General features: G+C 45.3%; 1 protein-coding gene across 5 annotated transcripts in view; it reads right to left on the bottom strand.

Annotated features, from left to right (window-relative positions):
* Positions 1-23670, bottom strand: part of palld (palladin, cytoskeletal associated protein) — a gene marked incomplete at its 5' end in the record, with an annotated part of 65539 nt that overhangs the window by 15627 nt on the left and 26242 nt on the right. For 2 of the 5 annotated variants that reach the window (XM_080033363.1, XM_080033362.1), the window contains 6 exons: positions 1217-1879; positions 17167-17202; positions 18517-19012; positions 19833-19952; positions 20961-20984; positions 21114-21255. In XM_080033363.1, coding sequence (XP_079889489.1) covers positions 1217-1879; positions 17167-17202; positions 18517-19012; positions 19833-19952; positions 20961-20984; positions 21114-21255 — 1481 coding nt within the window. Of the gene's footprint in view, positions 1-1216; positions 1880-9515; positions 9583-17166; positions 17203-18516; positions 19013-19832; positions 19953-20960; positions 20985-21113; positions 21256-23670 lie in introns of those variants that run through there. The other 3 variants (XM_080033361.1, XM_080033360.1, XM_080033364.1) reach the window with 2 other exon arrangements.

Here is a 23670-nt window from a genome sequence, read left to right as displayed (position 1 = left end):
ACAACTGCAGCAGGAATGCCAAGGGGGCGAGAGGAGGGAGGAGGGGGAGTACAGGAGAGAGTGAGTGAGTGAGTGAGTGAGTGAGTGAGTGAGTGAGTGAGTGAGTGAGGGGCTGGTGAAAAATGACTGGCAGAGAGTTGAAGGTGGAATGTCCTTGATGGAGGGCGAAACATAACAAGATTTCTTCCCCTGGGGACGGCCCATCAGAAGAGGATTGTCTACACAAGAGATTGCTATCAGCTGAGCCAATATGCAGAGACCAACATCTTAAATCCAGTAACCCTACACTCTATGTGAACTGGACAGAATGCTCTGTGAAGTGATAGATCTTTGACAGACAACAACTTTTTTCGTGACACTGAAAAGTGTTTATTTAAATTTCGACGCACTTTTCACTCTGAGGTCTCCGTGTATATTTTTGTTCCATATGGAGGGTAGAGCTCTTGCACCTTGAAAACACTTTTGTGTCTATGTGTGTGTGTGTGTGTGTGTGTGTGTTTCTTTTTTTTTAGGGCTCTGTAAGTTAGCGTTTCCCTGTAAACATGCTATATAAAAATGTAAACATGTCATCTTCCATCTAGCAGATGTCCTGCTCACAGTTGCCAGCAGGTTTATCTAGAGAGGAGGAACTCAACTCTCCTGAGATGCACTTTGTAAAGAACATCGGAAACGTATGCACTAACTAGACATGCCCTGCCCTTTTTTGTTTGGAGTGCCTAAGTCCCCTTTTAAAATCTATTTTCAAACTAACCTGTTGACTAATTGTCTTCACCACTTTCCCTAAGGTCAAACAAGGGGCTCTGGTGTGACCTTAGTGCAAAAACTATGCCCATTTTATTAGATTTTTTAAAGATTTGTTATGGCACTTTATAGGACAGTTTTGGAGAGACAGATGAAATGGGGCAGAGAGGGGAATGACTTGGGGGGGGGGGGGGGCGCTCGTATGGTAGTGTAGTGGTTAGAGTGTCCCCCACCGATGCTCAAACTATGCCTATTTTCAACCATAGGGGCACCAAGGTAGAACATGATCGACTGACTTTTTTTTCATCTGAAGGGGCACCCTGATGCAACACTTTTGGCACATGGGTATGTGTGTGTCACCTAATTCAGTCAAAAGCAAAACTGGGGGGCTGTCAGTACCCAAATTTTTTGTCCCCCACTGTAGACTAGACAGAAAGCTCTGTGTGTTAACGTGCATGATGTGATGGGTACTCACACAGTGCCGTTGCCTCTGGGGAGGCCCAGGGCGTTGACAGTGGGACTGCCAGGTGAGGAGGGCGTGGAGGGCAGCACAGAGGACAGGAAGCTGGAGGCAGGGGACGGGGGGACGGAGGAGAACGGGGAGGACATGTCGGAGCCAGCCGGGGACATGGTGACGGGCAGGGGGGGAGGAGGGGGAGGCAGGGGGAAGTCCTGGCCCGGCCCCGTGGGAGAAGACAGGTTACTGGAGCTGAGGAAGGGAGGGGGAGGGGGTGGGAAGGAGGGAGAGCCGGGAGACTCCAAGCTGCCGGCCTTGGTGAAGGGGGGCACCGTGACCCTGCCGAAGGGCTTGTGCGAGGCGGGAGGAGACAGGGGAGAGGACACACTGGAGCCCGAGGAGCCAGAGGTCTGGGTGACGTAGCCTGGCCCGCCGCCAGGGCTCTGAGCCACTGCCGCAGCAGCGATGAACTGCTTGGGCCGCGCGTAGTTGAAGGTGCTGGCCTGCATGGTGCTGACGCTGCCCAGCTCCAACTCCTGGAAGGAGGGGGGAGGAGGGAGAGGAGGAGACGGGGGACAAGGTGGAGGAGGGGCTTCCTGGCTGTACTGCTGCTGCTGCTGCTGCTGCTGCTGCTGCTCCAACAGAATCTGCTCCTGCAGCTGCTTCAGCTGGGATGCGTTCCTAAGGAGAAGAAGAAGCATGGTGGTCAGTGACAGTTAGCACTAACTAATATCATCTAGTGTTTTTTGTAACAGAAGTTCATTCTCAATAGCAGCGCCAGTGGCCTTAAAGTGAGCTGCATCACACAGCCCATGATGCATACTCTCACACATCAAACAGTGATACACTATGGTGTGATTGACCATATAATGATGAATGAGGTAAGTTGTGTTGCACCATTTAGTTTATTTTAGTTAGATAGATAAGATAACTACTCTTAACTACTGTGGCGTGAGCTTCTTCTTCACCTGTTTATATGTGGAACACGTTCCAGAAATGTAACATACTTTGGAATTTAGCAGAATTTTTTAAAATAAGTGTTCTAAATGTTTAAGGCATTGGAGAATGTCTCGGAAAGTCACATTGTTCAAGTCAAATTGCTACCTATTCATCTCAATGCAATATATTACACAGTGGACGGTTAAGGAATTCTCATATTTATGGGGGGGAGGGATCTCTGTAACAAAGCAATAGACCCCGTAAATATGTAACAAAATCATGCAGCTGTTTTCAGTTCAGGCATTACACCATCACCAGCTCTCTATCCAACTGTAGTCAGAACACAACTGGCCGATATGTTAAAGATGCCAGATGTGAGTATGATCAATGGAGAGTTAAAATGCTAATCACTGTGTTGGGAAGGCAGCGGGCCCAGTGAGGCAGAAACACAGCAGACTGTGAACATGATGATGACTAGAGACATAAAACATTCTGAGGAGGACACCAGCACGTGCTCACCAGTCCCACACAATCCAACAGGAGTTAAAGTTGCTGCTCTGAACCTGATAGCTTGTCAGGCTTGCATAAGGTCCAGGCAAAGCTGTGTTATGCAGAAAAATTGTGTGTGTGTGTGTGTGTGTGTGTGTGTGTGTGTGTGTGTGTGTGTGTGTGTGTGTGTGTGTGTGTGTGTGCATGTGTGTGTAGGAGTGTGTGCGTGCGTTTGTGTGTGTATGTGTTAGCGTGTGTTCTTCTGGGAAGGAAACCACTACACCAGCAGTATGGGCTGATAGGTTATCAGCCTCTTCACTTTACATAGTTAAAAGCCCCAGCTTGTTGACAATACATCAAGTTTGGTAAAGGAATCTGAAGGAGATAAGTGTGGTAAGCCAGAAAAACAGTTTAACCCAATGGACTGCTCAGAGAGAGGAGCTTTTTCTATCTGAACCGTACGGTAGGTGTGGCTGCGAATGGCATGGCGAAGCAAGACAAACAACATGCATGACGTTGAGGTGTCATTTGGCCAGGGATGGGTCGGCCATGCTGATGTATTGTGTTATTTCACAGAGGTGTGGTTGTCCAGTCTCTCTCCCCAGCTCTCTTGATTCACCGTATTGTCACGTCATCGTGGGAGCAGGGAGGTTTCTGTAAAGTCATCCTCTCCCAATCTAAAGCGTGTATTCTTTTCTCTTAGCGCCACTGAAACGACCTCTATACACGCACCAGCAGCAGGGCTTTACAAGAGGACACACTTTGAAAACCACAAGACAGAAGTGAACTCTTAGATGCTCCCCTTGAGGAATCGGGAGGAGGACATTGGGTCTTTGGGAAAAGGGCTGAAGTTATAAACCTTCAGGGTATACAGCTATGTGTGTGTGTGTGTGTGTGTGTGTGTGTGTGTGTGTGTGTATGTGTGTGTGTGTGTGTGCGTGTGTGTGTGTGTGTTCGACTGATGGGTTCCTCACAGGCAGCCTGTTTAGAATATACTGTACATCCCAGTGGCGCGCGTGTTGTCAGCGGTCCACCAGGACCAAGTTCACGTGTCCAAATCTTTTCCAGATGTCCAACAATCAGCGGAGTCTTTTGGGCCATTTTTCATCTGGGAGAATGCAGAGACCCCCCTCCCCCCTTTAGCCTCCCCCCTCTTAGATTTTGAAAACAACACCGGGGAATATTTCACCAAACTGACAGTTGTAGCACAGTGTAACAAACCCAACCACCACGGTCCAACAGCAACATGACTGATTGCTCTGTCCTGGCCGGTTATTTTGGTCATATGCTCCCCTCCCCATCCAGAGGAGACTTCACATGCCCAAATAAATAGTCATTAATTCAAAAACAAAAAAAAAGTCCAATGCAATCATTCCGGCTCTCCGCAAAACACAGGCTTCAGTGGCTGTAAGAGCACACCAGCCATTCAATATGTCCTCTCCTCTCTCTCTCTCTCCCTCTCTCTCTCTCTGTCTCTCTCTCCTGCTCTCTCTTTTCTGTCTCTCTCTCTCTCTCCCTCTCTCTCTCTCTGTCTCTCTCTCTCTCTCTCTCTCCTGCTCTCTCTGTCTCTGTCTCTCTCTCTCTGTCTCTCTCTCTCCCTCTCCCTCTCTCTCTCCATCTCTCTCCCTCTCTCTCCCTCTCTCTCTCTCTGTGCACACTTCTTTTTCTTTCACCTTGTCCAGCGGTCTCGTGTTCAGAACCAAAAGAGTGCTTTCACAGGAATAGTTTGGCAGCAGCTCCGCGGGGCTCACAGCAGTTTCTTTCCTTTTTTGGCGGTGTTCTCTGACAGGGAGAGAAGCTCCCCTGCCCGTCTGCTCCGGCAGAGAGGAAACACACTTCATTTCCTCACGGCCCTTCGTCCCTCCCAAACCCGACACACACACACACACACACACGCACACACGCACACACACACACACACACACACACGCACACACACACACACACACACACACACACACACACACACACACACACACACACACACACACAGCTGTACTGCCTCCGCGCCAAGAAGACCTACACGGTATATAGTTTACCTATTTACGTTTTTGACAGATTAGATTAGTTGAGTATGGTTAGGAAAAAAGCGGCTCTGTTGAACAGTTTTAGACGTGGATGAATTTATGGAAATGAGCAGGAGTGAAGGCAGAGTGGTGGATGTTCTCCAGATGTAAACTGACATCACTGCCTTAAAAGGTGCTATTTACTTTCTACATAAAGCCACAAGCACACTTTTCTTTGCTGGTTACAAAGCAGAACCGCTGTGCAGCCCACGTACTCTCTCTCTCTCTCTCTGTCTCTGCATGGTCCATAAAACCCTCTTGTCAGGGTTGTGTGCACGATAGATACACAATCAAGTCACTCATCCACATTAAACCCAGTGGCATCTTGACACAGTTGGAGAGAATTATGATATCATCAGATCAGATTAGATTAGCTTCTTGTTGTTTGACCTTTGGGAATGCTTCGTATTAAACCGTGCGTGCAAAAGGTCAGCTTGTATCATTTGCAGCTGCGTGAATGGTTGTATTGGATTTACATCAAGCAAAAGGACAAGGACTCATCCAGTAACTGTGACCCCGCACCCCCCGCCTCCTCCCCCCTGCAACCACTAGCTCTGACCGCTTTGACCACACCACCAAGCCACTGTCCCAGCTGTACTAAGCTGTAAAAAAAAAAACCTGACCTGAGTAAAACCTTGACTAAACCAATTCAAGGCATCTTCAAATGGCTTGAGAAACTGAACAGACCTCCATCCCTCTCTCTCTCTCTCTCTCTCTCTCTCTTCTTTATTCTTTGTCTCCGTGGCTGAATTAGAAGGGAGGTGTTCCTCTGTCGCCATGCCAACGGCCCTGTGTTTTGCTGTTCTGGTCGGAGCCAACTGGCCTACAGCGCGCTCTGGCCGGGCTCTCTCTCCCTCCTGTCTATCATTCTGTAACACAGCATTACTCTTGTGTCTCTCTGCGGCGGCAATACATCTTTTTCATTTTCTTTTTCTTTTTTCTGACCTGACTTTTAGTGGTATAAATAGACAGAGCAGTTATAGCTCCTCTTGTTTTCCTTGGGCCGGAGCTTGTCTGTAAATACTTTCATAGAGAGAAGTCTGCTTTTGAAGTAGCTCGTCTCTCCAGTTTATTTTTACATAGAAAAGCTCAATGCTTAAAGCTATAGTGCATGAATTTTTTTTCATATAAATGAATGTCTGCTAAATTAGGACCATCGCCAAACGTGTTGACACAAAGTTGATTCAGGCCTATCAGCTCCACAAAACTCTCTCTGTATTTCTCAGTATGGCAGCATTTACAAACTGGTGTCGCCCCCCCCCCCCCCCCCTTGACACTGGCACAGGAGCTCATAAAAATCCCAAGAAGTGTCCAAGAAAAACCTGGAAGTACAGCATATGACAGAAGTTACGCACTACAGCTTTAAGCTCTCCATTTGGTTTTTTTTAGATAGAAAAGCTCTTAAAAGCAACTCACTAATGGAGTGTTTTACAGCCCAGTGATGTATCAGTCGGCTGAACAAGAGGACTTGCCAGACACAGTGGGTCTCTAACCACAGCATCTTGCTTTAATAGGCTAAATGAAGACCTCAACATTTTTTAAACGGCCATGTTTAACCACTAGATGCCACTTTTTGTTTGTGCTTCCTGAACAACAAAGACTTGGGGGTGCGTGAGAAAAAAACCCATCCACTCTATCCACTAATACCTATCGGAGCAGGCTGGGAGCCATCCGCAGGTTAATGCGCCGCCCGTTTGATCAGCTCCGCAGCTGCATTTAAAAAAGACGGAGCGGCTTTTTAATAGACTGGGCCACAGCTGATGACAGGAAGCGTGCAAAGAGGCAGAGCAGGAAGTAGTTGAGTGTACGAGGGCCAGTAACGAGGGCTTTCCTTCTGTAAACAACAACAATACGAGGGAGGGGGAGAGGGGGGGGGGATCAAGGACGCGCCTGTTCGCTTTCAAGTCACCTAGGTCTTCGTAAACAACAGCAAAAAAATGAAGATGAGAAGTTTGTAAACGAGGTATCTTCTACTAGGCTGTGCAGTGCAACAAGTGGAACAAGGCAAAGTCTTTGGGTGGGTGTTCTGTCTTCTCTCATACTACTGTATATCGGCCCATTGTGTGTTTGCATTACACCTCGGTATATATTTGCTTCTACAAACACCCCGTGGCTTAGCAACAGCACAAACTCGCTGTTTGTAAATGATTAATATCCGATTAGTAAAAAAAAAGAAAAAAAAAAAAAATGGAGCTCTGGTCTACAATGCAAACACAGCCGGAGCTCAAACCACTACTAGCCGCAGATACACACTGTGCTTGAGCTTACAGTGTGGGCCAGTGGAAATGCATGCATTGATTTTTCTAGTCCCACAGAAATGAGGTGCATCCTGTCTAGTTGTACGCCTACACACAGACACACACACACACACAGACAGACAGACAGACACACAGACACACACACACCTGGTTCATGGTTTAATCGCTTGTATTCACCAGAGAGAGCATTGCACCATCACTCGTAATGTGTCTGATGCCCCCGGGCCATAACAGGCCAATCCATCTGACATAGTGACTGTCTCAATGGCTTCCACACCCGGACAGACTATGAGTAAGACTATGGCTGTCTGTGTTTGAACTGCTGGGAACTTAAAGGTGATGGCCTATTGATTGATTGAGAAAATGTGTTTTTCTGACGTGAAATGTGTCACTTAAATGACTACATTGCAATGTGAGGTCTCACGTGGGAATCATCCAAGTTGTACAATGTAGGAGTTCAAAGTATGAAAAAATCCTCTTGCACTTTTGTTTTTCACTCACTCTCTCTCTCTCTCTCTCTCACACACACACACACACACACACACACACACACACACACACACACACACACACACACACACACACACACACACACACACACACATACATCTTACTCCTCCCTCCTCCAACTTTCCCTATCTGCCTCCCTCTCTTCTCTCACAAGAGAAAGCAAAAGAGACACTCAGAAGTTTCCAGGAATATTTCAACATACTCTCAAAGTCTGAAAGAAAAAACAAACCATAATACTGCTGCTGGAGCCGGGCACACCCAATATTCAATAATATCACACATGCGGAAAAAAAAGTTCTGTTCATTCATCCTCCTATTCCCTGTCAGCTGACATGATCTCTCTCTCTCTCTTTCTCTCTCTCTCTCTCTCTCTCTCTCTCTCTCTCTCTCTCTCTCTCTCAGAGCCTTTGTTCTCCTTGTGTCCTTAACTTATTTCTAACCTCTCCTGGTACACCCCTATACCTCCTTACCCCCTCCCTTTCCCCCCATTCCCTATGGCTCTAATTGCACACACACCACATAAAACAGAACCAGACTGTTTTCCTTCCCCCCCCCCCTTCTTTTAAACGTAGCACAGAGGGTTTTTCTTATTCCAGCCACACCAACAGCTCCGTTCGCCCACCGTCTCCATGCCCTACTTTCTTTCATTCTTTCTCTATTACCCCCCCCCCCCCCCACCCATTGCCCGCTATTCAGGGGGCTCGTATTTCATATCCAAGTGTATAGGTGAAGACGGCTCTCTCTCTCCTCAATCAGGCAGGCCTCCCTTTCTCTATATATACCTCCATCCACCCATCCCTCCTTTTTGCTCCGTCTGTCCAAATGAGACAGGGAAGTTTTTTTTTTCTTCTTTTTTTTTCCTTCTCTAAAGCAAAGAATGCTGAAGACATTCTTGCCTGGATTGGAGTGGAAAGGACATTGCCATCAAATGGGATTAGCAGCAGGCAGGAGAGGAGGAAGAGCCAAGGGGAGAGAGAGAGAGGGGGAGTGAGAGAGAGAGAGACAGAGAGAGAGAGAGGGGGTATGAGAGAGAGGAGGAGTGAGAGAGAGACAGAGAGAGAGAGAGAGGGGGAGTGAGAGAGAGAGACAGAGAGAGAGAGAGGGGGAGAGGGGGAGTGAGAGAGAGAGACAGAGAGAGAGAGAGAGACAGAGAGAGAGAGAGGGGGAGTGAGAGAGAGACAGAGAGTGAGAGAGAAAGACAGAGAGACGGAGAGACGGGGGCAGAACGTGAAGAGAACCTCAGTTGGAATCAGTCAGTGAAATAGTTAGACACAAGCTTTCCAACCTATAACAGCCTCTATTGTGTTAACTAATCTGTGTGACTCCAGCGAGGAGAGCTCTGCAAACAAACGGAGCTGGCCACATCGCATAAACACATTGGGTCTGAGTTAACAGTCACAATACTAGAAAGAGAAAAAAACAAGACAGACTTGGAGGGTTCGCTCATGCTGATGCCGCTATTCTCCTCTTTTTCCTTCTCTTTCTCTCCTCAACCTGAACTCACTCACTCACTCACTCACTCACTCACTCACTCACTCACTATACCCCTCCAAAAGCATCTAGCAAAATGAATGGGTATCACACACTCAGCCTCTCTGTGCTCCCAGCAACAACAACAAAAACACACACACACACACACACACACACACACACACACACACACACACACACACACACACACACACACACACACACACACACACACACACACACACAGCCGGTCTGAAAGCATATGATTTAAACATTAACATGCCAATGCGGGTGAAACCAAGAAAAAACACAAGTAGTCCTTATTCTACCTCAATCATTTGTCTTTTTCTCTCTTTTCCCTCTATTGTAGATTTGAATGGCAAAGTGTTTCGACTCCAGTGCCTTTCCAATGAGAACAATATAAAAACATAAATACATTATCCCCAAAATCTCTTCAGGCAATAACACTTTCAGAAAAAGAAAAAGTCTCAAAACAAGTTTTAAAAGTTTAAGGGAAGCATCCATACGTGTGTTGAACTGAAATGAGTTGTCAGTCCATATGAGAGATGAAGGAGAAGTTGTTACCTTCAGAGCTGTGGTCTGTGGCGTCAAGCAGCAGCTCTGTTATTCCCTGCAGGAGAGTAAAGTACGTCGCACTGTTGCTCTGCCAGGTATGAGGAGCATATATAGAGGGCTGAGCAACCAGACAGTGACAGACACACTCCCCCTCTCTCTCTCTGTCTCTCTCTCTCTCTCTTTCTGCCTCTCTCTGTCTCTCTCTCTCTTTCTCTCTCTCTGTGCACGAGTCAGTCCGTCTGTGAGCTCCTCCTCTTTACAATAAGAGCACCCAGCAGCCCGCTCTAAGACCAACCCCTTTCAGACTTAATGCTCAGCCATACTGTATACTAGTGTGACCGGCTGACTGAGGAAACTTCCCTTTGAGAGTCAAGTCAGGGAACAAAAGTAAACACAGCTTTTGGAGCTAAAGAATACATCCATAAGACGATCCCAGTGAGAGACACACACCAACTGTATATGTCAATGCTTTTACTCAGCCTTTTGAGACCAAATATATATTTAACTTAAAGGTGGAGTCAGTGATTCTGGAGAACACTTGGGTTGCGTTCCGAATCGCATACTCTTTTTTTTCTATTCTACATACTACATCCGACAAAAATATTCTAGTTAGGATGCAGTAGGCATATTATTGGGACATACTTTACTCTCTTATTTCATCATAACATTGCGCCTTGATCTTGCCTCTTGCTTTTATATCCGTCGCATCCCCGTTTGTTTTCATATGGAGGCTTCGTCGATGTGACGTCACTTCACGTGCGCACTGGATTGTGGGTCAGAATCGCCCAAATAGGATGCAGTTTTCAACACTAACAATCTTGGCCGCATGAAGTAGGACATCCGGGTACTTCTAACCATCCTAAATCTGGCCACAAGAATCGGGACATCCTAAATCTTTTTTCTACATACTATATAGTAGAAAGTATGCGATTCGGAACGCAACCTTGATGTCAAAACACTTTTTGTCAACAAGTGTGCACGCTGAAAAAAACACAGCCTAGTCTTTGTAAATGTGCATGTAAACAACAACAAGAAAGGGAGCCGACCGTAGCTAGCAACATGCCCGTTTACAGAGCCCATAGGCTGTGTGTTCACACTGGATTTTTTTTCCGGTGATTTCGACGAAAGTGGAATTGACCACAAGCATTCTCCAGCTCCACCTTGAAGTCGACAAAGACAGAAGGAGGAGACAGAATGGAATGGAAGATGGATTTATTTTAAATTACTCACAGGAACAATTATCTCAGTTTCAGGTGAAACGAAAGTAATTAGTCCACTGTTAGGTAACATTTGAAACAACGCCCTATCCCAAAATAAATCCACATATTGTGTAGGCCTACCGGTTAATGGCTGTGCAGAGACAGTATGTACCCATTCACATGTAGACAGAGCACAGTGACTTCTATCTGCGCGCCAGGTTTTATGTAACACGTACTGTTTCAGACCTTTGGAACAATACGAGTATTGGAGACAAAGTCCCTTGCAGCGCCGATTTGTGTACAAACATTCCCAACACACACACACACACACACACACACACACACACACACACACACACACACACACACACACACACACACACACACACACACACACACACACACACACACACACACACAACACAGCCACACGGATCTGCTTTTCATTCACCGAATTTAGTCCACAGTTACTCAATTAACTAATGTTCTCCTTCATATTTGCGGGATGAAACCTTTTTGGAGGAATTGTATCTAATATGTCTATTTTTGGGCGGAATGTGTCTATTCTTAGGGTGGCGGTGCCTTTTCCAGGCTGCCGGTGAGTCACAGTGTGTGATGAGGGAAGGGAGGGAGGCTCAGGCCAGTGATAGGGGCCAGTGGGGTTTGTGTTGTAAGCTGTGTATGTCATTGCTTTTGTGTATCGGGGAAAGGTCAGAGAGCAATAGGGTCTTACTCCCTCTTAAGTGCGACTCATTCCCTGTGTGTTGGTGTTGACTCACTCATAGGCATTGGAGGCGCGTCAGAGTGAAGCGCCCTGTTCTCGGTGACAGCAGCAGGGTCGCGGGTCTAGAGCGTGTGTGTCTGTCTGTATACACGTTCTCACACCCTCTAATTAACATCCACAAGTGGAAGTGGTGTGTCTTGGTCTGTCTGGGGAGTGTGTCTAAAGTGAGATCAAGTCTATACCACACATGCAGCTGCACGCACGCACGCACACACACACACACACACACACACACACACACACACACACACACACACACACACACACACACACACGCACGTATGCACAAATGCACGCACACACACACACACACACACACACACACACATTGCTCGCACAGAGGTCGAGATCTAATCAAGGGATGATAGACCTCATCCGGAAACAATGTGATTCCCTTAGTGTCTATGTGTGTGTGTGTGTGTGTGTGTGTGTAGGGGAACGTGTATGTATCCATGTGTTTCTCAGTGTTTAACATACCAGGGGGCTTCTTTGCTGGGAAACACACAGTGGGCTTTTCTATGAGGGGAGCACTGAGGCCTGTTAGTTTCCATGCTGTCAACTCTAGAGCGCATACACCCTGTTCTCTCGCTCCCCTCATCCCTCTGTTTAGCGTGTGTCTCTCCCTTTCCCCTCTTTCCTACCCAGTCCCCCTGTCTGCGCGGTGGAGGTCAGCTCTCTCTCTCTCTCTCTCTCTTCCATATTTGGAAAGTTTCTCCATTCCACACAGGTCACTCTAGCCCCATTGACCAATCCGGCGGTTTGTTGGTCTGGCGTCTCTGTCGATTCCAGTGCCTCCCATGTCCTTTTAAGGAACTGCCCAGCCATCTCTGCATGTGGAAGGTTGATGTGAAATGATCAGTTTTTCTTCCCCCTGTTCTCTTGTGTCACTGGTGGTGACTTCATTTTAGACTTTTTGATTCTGTTGCACAACTTTCTTTTTCTCCCCCTCGATGATGACAACTCAATTTTCTCATTCTGCCTTAATTTTCTTCCATTCGCTCATGACCAAAAAAAAAACCCTCTTTGGCCTGCATTCACTAAAGCAAAGCAAAAGGTATCCTCTAGGAACTGATCCCCAGTCAGTGTTTTTACTGCCGTTTTTTTTTTTTTTTTCTAATTAGACATTTGATGATGAAGAACCGCAAAGCAGGCGTTCTCAGCGTGTAGCCAGTACCATATGTGGTTCTTTAGCACGCATGTTTTCTCGCTTTTCCATAAAACCGCAAGCAACACCTCGACAAGAAAGTGATTGTTAATACTTCATTAGAGAGTTCATGACTTGCACCTCGTAAACACAAACACACTGCTGAGAGGAAGCCATGAGTCACCCTGCTGGCATGCCACAAATCCTGGCAAGTCAGATCTGCTGTGCTTATAGCCGCGCAATACAGGAAAGAGTACAATCCATAGATCCTGCTCTGAATGTAATACAACATGAAAATCATATTAGGAGTTCGAAATGAGTCAGCGTGAAGTTGTGTGTGTGTGTGGGTGTGTGTGTGTGTGTGTGTGTGTGTGTGTGTGTGTGTGTGTGTGTGTGTGTGTGTGTGTGTGTGTGTGTGTGTGTGACAGTGGGAGAGGCGGATCGCCGGCTGTTTGGCGAGGCTCAGTAGTTTGTTGCTTTCAGTTTGCATGCTGTTCCCCCTGACAACAACCTCACTGGGGTTAAAGAGGTTTTGGAGCTACTGCACAAACTCATTTAATCTCCAGCGGTGTGGCAATCGTGTCCGCGGACGGCGGGGGATTGAAAGGTATAAGGTCAATACTAGACACATTAAAGTGGATGAGGCCATTCCTCATCTTTATCACTGCAGTGTGCAACTATGCGTGGCCTGGAAAACTTTTAAAGATGCTACAGTAAGTGATTCACATGGTGTCACTCACACACTGGTGCTCCAAGCTCCTGTTTGTTTGGAACGCTGCTTTAGTTCCCAGTAAGGGCAATAAATTCAATATTACGGCATACTGACTTTTGATGATCCTATCCTGTTTCAGAATTCTCTTGTCCAAATGAATGAATACAAGCCACTTGTACCCAGAACTGGATTTTGTATCATAATAGTGATTAAAGTAACGACTCCAAAGCCTCAGTGTGTGTGTGTGTGTGTGTGTGTGTGTGTGTGTGTGTGTGTGTGTGTGACGTAGATTGACGCCCCTTTTGTTATAGCAGCACTTCAAATCTAAATTCTAAATTCTTTATAATCAAGTGCAGGCTCTACATACTCTACAGTGTTTCTTTGGTTGGGTTTAAATCCACATAAGGCACTTCCATCTCTCTCTCTCTTTTTACCGTCTGCAAACAGGTATCATTACAGCGTCTCCTTAACACAACTTTTGGCCCAAAAAAAAAAATGTAACCAGTGTAGTAAGAAAAGTGCTATACACAGAGGTCCTGTTACTGTTGGTTAGCGATATGTGCATGTTTTTCATCATCAGTTTGTAAGAAAATGAATACTGTTCTGTGGAGCTGCATACACATACACGCTTTGCTAGAGAGTTCCACTGACACATTAACAGCCCGTTTCCGTGCAAGAGAACAATTTGGTCTGTCAAAGTTGATTCCGGGCTCTTTATGAAAGAGAGATTAAGCTGTGGAATGGGTTTGAGGGATAATTACTGCTTCTGCTACTTGTGTTTGGTGTGTGACGACGCCCACCCAGAAATCATGTTCCCAACCTGTAATATAACGCTTTACCCCTTATTATCACTGCCAATACCGTGGTGATCACACACACCTTCAATGTGTTATGCGCTATAGCTTTGACAATACAGCCTGTCTCCTCCTTTTGTCTCAGTCTAGTTGTTTTGCAGGAAAGGAGTTTCTTAAGCTGGTTTACCTTTTAATGTTGCACTTTACTAAAACCTGAAGGCAATGCACAACAGCACACACGCTAAATAATGCGACAGCCTCCATGAAAACATCTAGGTATTAAACATATGAAAACAAACAATAACCACATGAAGGTGTCTCCCTCCTTATTCTCAGAAGGATTTGTCGTCACGTTTAAATGAATGCACGATAAACACAGCGTAAGATGTCACAGTACTAGGCCAACATGTGCTTTTATCAATATCGGAAAAAGCCGTCACCAGCGGCACTGCCACCTCATCCATCAACACACAACTCACAAACATGTACGTGCATGTGAATGAGCGAGCACGCACACACACACACACACACACACACACACACACACACACACACACACACACACACACACACACACACACACACACACACACACACACAGAGAAACACAGATTTAAGAGCCCCATGTGTTATCAGTCTAGCATGGTGTGGATTGACATACAGGCATGTGTGTGTGTGTGTGTGTGTGTGTGTGTGTGTGTGTGTGTGTGTGTGTGTGTGTGTGTGTGTGTGTGTGTGTGTGTGTGTGTGTGTGTGTGTGTGTGTGTGTGTGTGTGTGTGTGTGTGTGTGTGTGTGTGTGTCTGACCTCGCAATGAGCTGATGTTGAGATGAAAAATATCAGCCAGTTGAATTATGGCTTGGCCTCCTAGTATCTTAAACAGCAGACCTAAAAAAACCTTTAAGGTTTGCACAAGACACAAGTTTAATCTTCCAGACCATTTCACAGAATCCAATCCCAAGATATCTTTAAGTGGCCTTACATGGGAGGTCATGTTAGAAAAAGATTTCTTTGTTTTGTATGCTTAAAATCCTCAGAGCAGTTTATGAGAGGGCAAACCACAACACTGGCTCTGGTTAATTTTAACCCTGCTTACAGTAGTTTTGGAAAACATAACACATCAACGACACTTGTCAACTAAAGCAAATAAACAACCATTATTTGTTTCCACGTGAAGCATTGATTTTCAACATGCTGCGAGAAAAAAAGCGAAAGAAGCTAAATTCCAACAGAACATACAATGAGACATAGCGCTGCCAATTTGCAATCAATCTATTCTCCACCATCATGTGGTAAAAAAAAATCTGCTTTCACTCCAAAACCTGCAGAGGGCTGGTTGGGATCCATCTGGCCAATCAGGGCTTCTCTCTCCCTCGCTCCCATGAGAACTTCCTTTGATTCTTATCCTGACGTCTGACATCAACGCCGGGCATCGAAAACCCAAATACCCAAACCAAACAACCAAACAACCAACCTCTCTCTCTCTCTCTCTCTCTCTCTCTCTCTCCCTATCTCTCTCTCTGTCTCCCTCTGTCTCCCTCCCTCTCTCTCCCTCTCTCTCTCCATCTCTTCCTTCAGTGCAGAAAACACAGCAGCAGGTCTGTTTTTACAGCTCGGGTCTCTTGCCGTCCAGCCCGCCTGCCAAGTCACACACAACCACTTCCTCCATCTCATCAACTCGTTGTTATTCAAGCAAAAAGATCATCCCTTACACACAGGCTCCCAGCATGTTTTTCCTATGATTTAGAAAACCATTTATTCTAGATTTGTGAACATGATCGCGACTCTCCAAAAGCTATAAACACTGGTGTGACTGTCAGATTATGAAGTCATTTTTTTTTAATAATGAATCGGTGCTGTGAAGTGGATATCCACTTATCGTGAGTAAGACATACAGAGAACTTCTCAAGACTATAGAAACGTAAGTCTTAAGCTAAGTAAACTGCTTCACACAGATAATAAAACTTACCCCATACGGCCTTACTCCCCACCTCGCCTTTTATGTAAACGCAGTAAAACCATTAGGCTATTTAGTGATATTGCCGTACTCTAAAAATAGATGACATCCACTCTGTCTATTGAATTTATAGCTCTTCAATGAAGTGGTTTGTTAGAAAGTCTCGGTGCTTAATGAAAATAAAATCCTGTAAAATGTAAAAAGAGAAGAAAAAAAAGATGCCAATTAAAGTAACAAACTCAGGTTTTTTAAAAGGGCTTGCAGGCTTGACAGTGCTCTGTTTAATAGCAGCTAGTGGCTCAGAGACAATGTATCAGTGCGTACAAGATGGGCCACGCGACAAACAGGATGCGACGCACTCACTGATAAGCCCTGGGGTTTGAGGTGGAGAGGTGCAGTGTGGCAGCAACATGACCTTTGGTTAATGGCAGGGCTGCTGCTGCTGCTGCTTGCACTGTGTGATGACAGAATGTAAAGGGGAGAGGGCAGGAGAGGGATGGCTGCAGCTTTTTTAATTGACTGTGGAGATTTTTTTTAGCAGGGTATTTCCTGTTGTTATTGGGGATAAACGGCAACTTCACTGGCTTACTTATTTCGGCACAGAAGTCTGTTACAAGACGTCAGTTTATTCATCGCTTATATTGATGTAATATGAAACTTTTATTTTGAAATTTGCAATCAAAGAGAACCATAGCAAAAACGAACAGCTCCAGGGCTACTATGGCTGTGTGTATATACAGTAGCACCACAGTTCCTATGGTGAAGCCAGATGTGTTCATCCAGGCTATGACAACTCAGCACTAACAAACACGCATGGTTCATTCACAGCATATCAACTGTAAATCATTTGAAATGATCAGCTGATTAGTTCTTGTCTATCCGCTGCTCTGATTTATAACCCTACAACAGTGTAAGAATGTAAAGTCATTCACATTAAATGAATCAGAAATGGCATGCGCCTTGACATCATGTCTAATGTGGTGTCTGTGTTTGCCTCCACGACGAGCCTGATTAATGAGGCTACACTCAAATCGCATCCAGAGCATCACCCTTCAAAGACCCAATATTTACCTGTCATTTTCTGTCTCCGTCTCTCTATTCTCAGCTCTGGAAGCACAGAATTAACAAGTCATGATTTATTAGCAACAGATAGACAATACCTTAGCAACCAGCAGCGGAAAAATCAAATGCAGAACACATGCAGAGGAAACAGAGCAATGCAAGAAGAACCAAGCTTTATTACTGGAACCAGACTCAAATCAAAATGCAGCCTGTCAAATCATAGCCCACAGCAACACTGTAAACCATCTGCTTTGATGGGTTATACCACTTACATTATTTATTACTATGACAGTCAAACCTCTGCAAAAAAATCCCCTCAACACAAAACAGGTCTGTGAGGCTGCAAAGTGGTGCTTTAAAGGTAAACGCTAAAATCAGCAATGGTAGCAGGCCTATTTTAGCAGGTATAATGTATGCCATTTGCCATTTTTTACTAGCTTAACATGCTAACATTTGCTCATAAGCACAACAAGACCCAAAGAAAAGCTGAGGTTGAAAGAATTGTCATGAGTTTTGGGAGGTATTCAGTCATAAAGCAAAGTATTGGCTAAGCAGAAATCATATTAACCTGGTGAAAGCGAGGGATGAAACGGTCAGGGGATCAATGTTTTTTTTTATAATACATCCTCAGGCGACCAGGAAACCTTGCAACAGATATTAAAGTGGTCCATTTACTGCTAAATGAAACATCGGACATGGAAATCCATCCAATAGTTTTTGTGATATTTTACTCGTAACCACTAGAGTAGACGTCATGGTTTTTGGAAATCATGATGTTCTGTACAAAATGATAATGAGCATCCCTCTAATAAGATATTTCAAGCCCTGGACCAAAGTGTTGAAACACACCGACCGACCGAACAATCTCAAAACACAGGGACCCATTCAAAATCAAGCCATTCAATGCCCAACACCCTTCTAATAACAATGACATCCTACCTGATCCCTATAGAGCTTGTAGAAAAGGGGGCTCACAGGAAAGACACACAATGGGCTCTGTCCTGGGCCGGGCATGCAGTCCGAGGTCAGATAGACAAAAAAACAATAGGAGCCATCCAGCAAAAAAAAGCACACACAGATCTGTTTACAGCCACCACAGACACAGACAGTAGCTGGCAGACTCGCCCTGGCAAACACGATGCCACATACACACCAACATAAAGGCGGTGGGGAATGCTTTTGTTGTATTACATTTTTTTTTGAAAAAAAGGTCTGGGATTCCCCTGTTAACCCTTTCACAAAGTTGTATCATTATCCTTTTCCACCAGACCTCACCACCAAGTCCGTCCCCCTTCCCCTTCATTGCAAACTAGCCTGCCCCCGGGGCGCAGACACACGGGAACAGGTATATATACTCACAGCTTAGGTTTAGGCTTTGTAGGCACAGGAGGACCGTCCCTCCCTGGGGATGGAGACAGCTTGCCTGGGGACTGAGGAGAGTCTGGTGCCACCCGGGCTGGACTCTGGGCCATGACTGCTCTGAGGTCAGGCTGTGGTGGAGGTGGGGGTGGGGGTGGAGGTGGGGGTGGTGTGCTGACTTTAGGCGGGCTTGGCAGTGCTGTTTGAATCTGGGGTTGGCCATTCTGTATGAAGCCATCTCCGTTCTCCTGGTTATCCTCCATCTCTAAGGCCATGTGTATCTGAGGCAGGGTGGACACACTGGGCCATATCTCCAGCTCCCTGACATGCAGAGCTTCGGTGGCGTGCTGAGGCTGCTGCAGCATCTTGGGTGGCAGCTCTAGGAGGCTGATTTCTGTGGCTGGAGGGGGAGGAGGAGGAGGGGGGAAGGCGGCCGCATCCTCAAACCCTGTGCTATCACCAGACATGCCGTTACTGCTGGATAAGTCCTCGGATGCTGAAAGTAAATGTAAAAGTGTAAAAAAATGTTGGACTGTAATGTTTAGGTTTTTCTCTTCTGGCCACCACAACTAATGGATGGCGATTACACACATAAACAAGTGTATCACCATCACAACTGATCTGTTTTCTAAAGAAAGCAGCTGGGTCCAGTCAGGCTGACGCAATTCCTGTTTATTCAGCCTTTCCTTTAACTGTGAGTGTGTGGTGAGTCCTGTACTGTACACACACACACACACACACACACAAAGGCGTGCGCACACACGCAGGCGCGCGCGCACACACACACACACACAAAGGCGTGCGCACACACACACACACACACACACACACACACACACACACACACATACACACTGTACTCTTTGTAAGTGCATCGTCCTGCTGGACTCACAAAGAGCTGCTCATCAACTGACACATCTCACCTCCCATACAGATGACACAATAACAAACATGAAAAAAATATTTGATTTTTTTTACAATGAAAAAAAACCACAAGACCTTCAGGGTCTATCAGGGGTTAGCTTAACTAAGCCCCGATTTATTAGTCAGATTTCCTTTGTTAGATAAATAGATCACACACCAACTCATATTGAAAACGTGTTCTTGTCTTTGGTAAGGGTTCAACAGAGATATATTGAAAAGCTAATCATCCAAGAGAGGTTACCAACTAGTGGCTATTGGTAACGAATGGAGCCTGGTGTACAGTGACGGAGGGCTGGATAGGTAAGCGGGCCATGGCATGCTGGCTGGCTGCTTATAACAGATATGCCTGGTAGCAACATGCTAACCATCTCTTTCTATCTATGTTAACGCACCTGCAGTGACGGTGAGTTTGGCTGTGCTGTTCACAGAGCCATACGGGTTGGAAGCGGTGCAGCTGAACAGACCTCCATCCTCTGGAAAGGCCTCTGCTATCACCAGGGTGCAGATCTCCTCTAAACATAAGGAAGAAAGGACAGAGAACAGCCATCAATACACTTTGAATGATCAAATCATTAAAGGTGGAGTCAGCAACTTCTTGCCTATGGCACTATAAACTGGTATGTTATCCAAGGGTATGTAAACAAAGGGGGCCCACCGTATCTAGCAACATGCCAATTTACAGAGCCTAGGCTGTGTTTCAACACTGGATTTTTCTTTCAGCGCACACACAGTAGTGGATCGTGAGGAGATATTCACAGATCTTGACAACAACAAAACATCATGACAACAAGCATGCTTCAGAATCACTGACTGCACCTTTAACCCCAAAATACTATTTAGAATTACATAATAAAAATACTTGATTGGCGAGCCCTAAACTGCACAGGTGCGGAGTGTATAGTGACAACATGTTGACACTTGATTTGTTTGTAATGAGATGTAATAGAGATGACATGGACAGGAAGACAAGTTATGTAGGCCTACAGACTGATGACAGACATGAGCCGGTGAGTCACTATTGGTAGTCAGACACACTGAGAGAGAGCAGCGGGGGACCAGACTTACAAGCACGCATGTAGAACAAACGGACAGACACACACATTAACACTGAAGACACTGAGTCACTCACAGCCCCAACATAACACCTGAAAGGACCTCTGGGTTATGCAGTTAGCAGACTAGACAGGGCTGGCATTATACAACGTGTGTGTCACTGATTCTACATTTTCTCAGACTTTCCCAGGGACTCCCTCTGACTGAAGTAGGCCCCAGATGTGATATTGAGTGTCTTTAGATGAGACACAGACTGATTAACTTTATGATTTGCTGTAGTCATAAACCAGTGAAAGTCTGATAACTGATAATGGAAGCAATCAAACTTCATTTGAGTCTTTCCAGACACGGTTAATTATCCGTTACTAATTTTTTCAAACCACTGACTGCGGTTATAGGGAACATGAAAGCAGTATCATAAGTCATCATTAAATAGAGCCGCATGGAGGAATAAAAGGGGGACGTACCTGGCTCGGCTGCAGATCGAGGCTCTGATTCAAGTTCATGTTATTGGCAGAAAGAGAGGACAAACACATAATATATTGGTTATTATTAGCTCATAATCTGCACATTTTTAAATGTGGACTCTATGACCACTTTAAAAGTACTGTACGTCTCACTTTTTTGGAGGATACGGAAATCGGGGGAGTCCAGAATATCCTCTCCCTGTCGGCGCCACCTGACCTGCAGAGGAGGTCCTCCACGCACCCTGCACTCTAGAACCACAACCTGGCCCTCAGAGGCCTGGGCATCCTGCAACAGCTAGGGGACAACCGAGAGAGAGCCATGGTGAGGAAAGGCAAAGTCACCCTGCGTTCCAATTCACATACTCTTTCTTTTTACTACACTACATACTAAAGTACAGAATAGTTTTAGGTCCACAGGAGAGAAAAAAAAATCTGATAAGGAAGATTTTTTTTCTCATTATGTCGAGAAATGTCAAGAATAAAGACGAATACTCCAAAAAGCTATTGGAGTTAGTGGGGCATTTATGTATTTTAAGCATACTACAATTGATGTGCATGTATTGGGACATCCTAATACTTTTTCTGGCATACTAAATAGTATGGAAGTATGGGGATTGCAAAGCAGGGATAATTATCAATGCGGAAATGAGAATAAAGACACTGGTAATGTAAAAATAGATCAATCTGCTTCTCAGTTAAAGCATGGGCTGGAGATGGAGACAGAGGGAACTAAGAGGCTGCAGTGGAAAACAAATGCCTATGGTCGCTATGTTTTTACAACAGAACAGGAGGTTGCTGGTTAACTTCTACTTTAGGGCACACACATCACTAGTTCCTGCCAGAGCTATAAGTCCCCACAAACTAGGAATGAGTTGAGACTCTTATGGTAGAATTATTTGAAAAGTATTAAAAGTATAGTACTGAAGGGACCTACGTGACACACCTTTTTGTGTTCAGTTTGGCATTTGCCCCTTAACGGTGTGGTTGTATGAGTTGAACACCATGGAAACCTGTGTGGAGTGCGCCATGTTGTTTTTTTGTTTGGTTTTATCATTTGTTTTTGTGTTCCTTCTTTCAGTTATTTTTATGTGGGTGTTTCTCTGAAAAATCTATCATTAAAGTATTTAAAAAAAAGCATTAAAAGCATTCCACTTATTTTCAGGGTAATCACAGAATCCCTTTTTTTGTCTCCGAATGGCTAAAACAAGTTTTTGTAAAGATACAGTATTTTGTTAGTATGAAAAGATGCGTTCCTCCAAGAACATGATATCCACTGACATAAAGTTGGATCTACAATATCTGGCAAAGTGGTTTTGGTCATCGCGCAATCCAAAAAATCATAAATCAGACTGTTCACTTTGTCCGTTTGTTTCAACTTGAGCGTCCTATTTGGTCCAAATAGCTGTCACCAAACGCAGACAGTTTTCAAAGACCTCAAGTTTAATTTACTCAAAACATTTGACAGGTTGTCAAACACAATTCCTCTTTCAACATCTATTTTTATCATCAGCGACAGCTGCCTTTTAGACGTCTAGGGGATCACTCCTAAGTATGATTTTCTAAATGCTTACCCCTCTGATTCTTTGAAAGTCGGTGTACTGTTATTTATTTAGTAGATATTTAGTTTCAAGCCAGCGGTTAGCTTTGAGTAAAATTAGATAAATATTGGCCATTCTGCAAAGTTAACTGCCTAGTTATAAGCATTTACTCTCTTACCTACTACCGTATCATCGTACGTCATCATTCCTTGGAATAGAAATTCAATTTCATTGTGGGAAATTGGGCTTATATAACATTGGGGAGGACATGACACACAAGATATGGATGCTCTCAACCTCAAAATAACATGACCCCCGCCCCCCTAAAAAATGCCAACCATCATATGACAGCTTATAGTGTTGCAGAACAAAAAAACAAAAAAAAACTCCATCATCATGGAGACTGATTGAGAAGCCACTGTCAACCCTGTGGTTGTCTCTTGGGCCAACAGGGTCAGAGTTAGCCAGAGCCGTATCCATCAACAACATGCACTCAGTGTCAGGGTAAATGAATGTGCCGGGGAGCCTCTTTCTCTTTCTGTGACTGCGTGGTGGGACGTGTATTTTGGGAAGACCCCTGATTGATTTGACTGATTTGACTGAGAGTTGAACATCCTATGACTGAGACGGTTAAAGCCTTTGAAAAGGAAGGGTGGGTGGAGGTGAAGAAAAACATGTGTTTTTGTAATGGAGTGGAAAATGATTTAAGGCCTGACTGTTCTGAATGAGAGCGAAAGAGACCTGACCCCTTGTAGGTTTGGACGGGGCCGTTTGAAGCCGTGACTCGGCCTGACTCTGCCTCCCCGTCACAAGACCCACAGCCCGGGGGAGAGAGGGGGAGTCTGGGGGGCTGTTGGGCAAGTGTTGAAGAGTCTTTAGGGGGGTGGGGGGCGGGGGGTGAGCACTCATCAAAGCCTGTGTTTTATCTGACCCCCACTACTGAAAGCCACAGCACTGCAAACTGTTATTAAGGGGTGGCTAGGGGACTAGAGTACATGTTCTACGTGTTTACTGTATGCATGTATTGGTTGCATGCATGATGTACGGTATGTACAGTACGTATGAATCCGGGGCTTTCTTTTCGCGGTTTGGACTAGGTACCAAGTAACGCAAACCTTATTGCTACAGCTTACTTATTACATTTGACTATTTGACATTTGACGTATGCTACA

The sequence above is a fragment of the Ammodytes marinus genome (genome assembly GCF_949987685.1).
Source record: "Ammodytes marinus genome assembly, chromosome: 8".
Lineage (NCBI taxonomy): Eukaryota > Metazoa > Chordata > Actinopteri > Uranoscopiformes > Ammodytidae > Ammodytes > Ammodytes marinus.
This window is presented reverse-complemented; position numbering and strand designations above follow the sequence as displayed.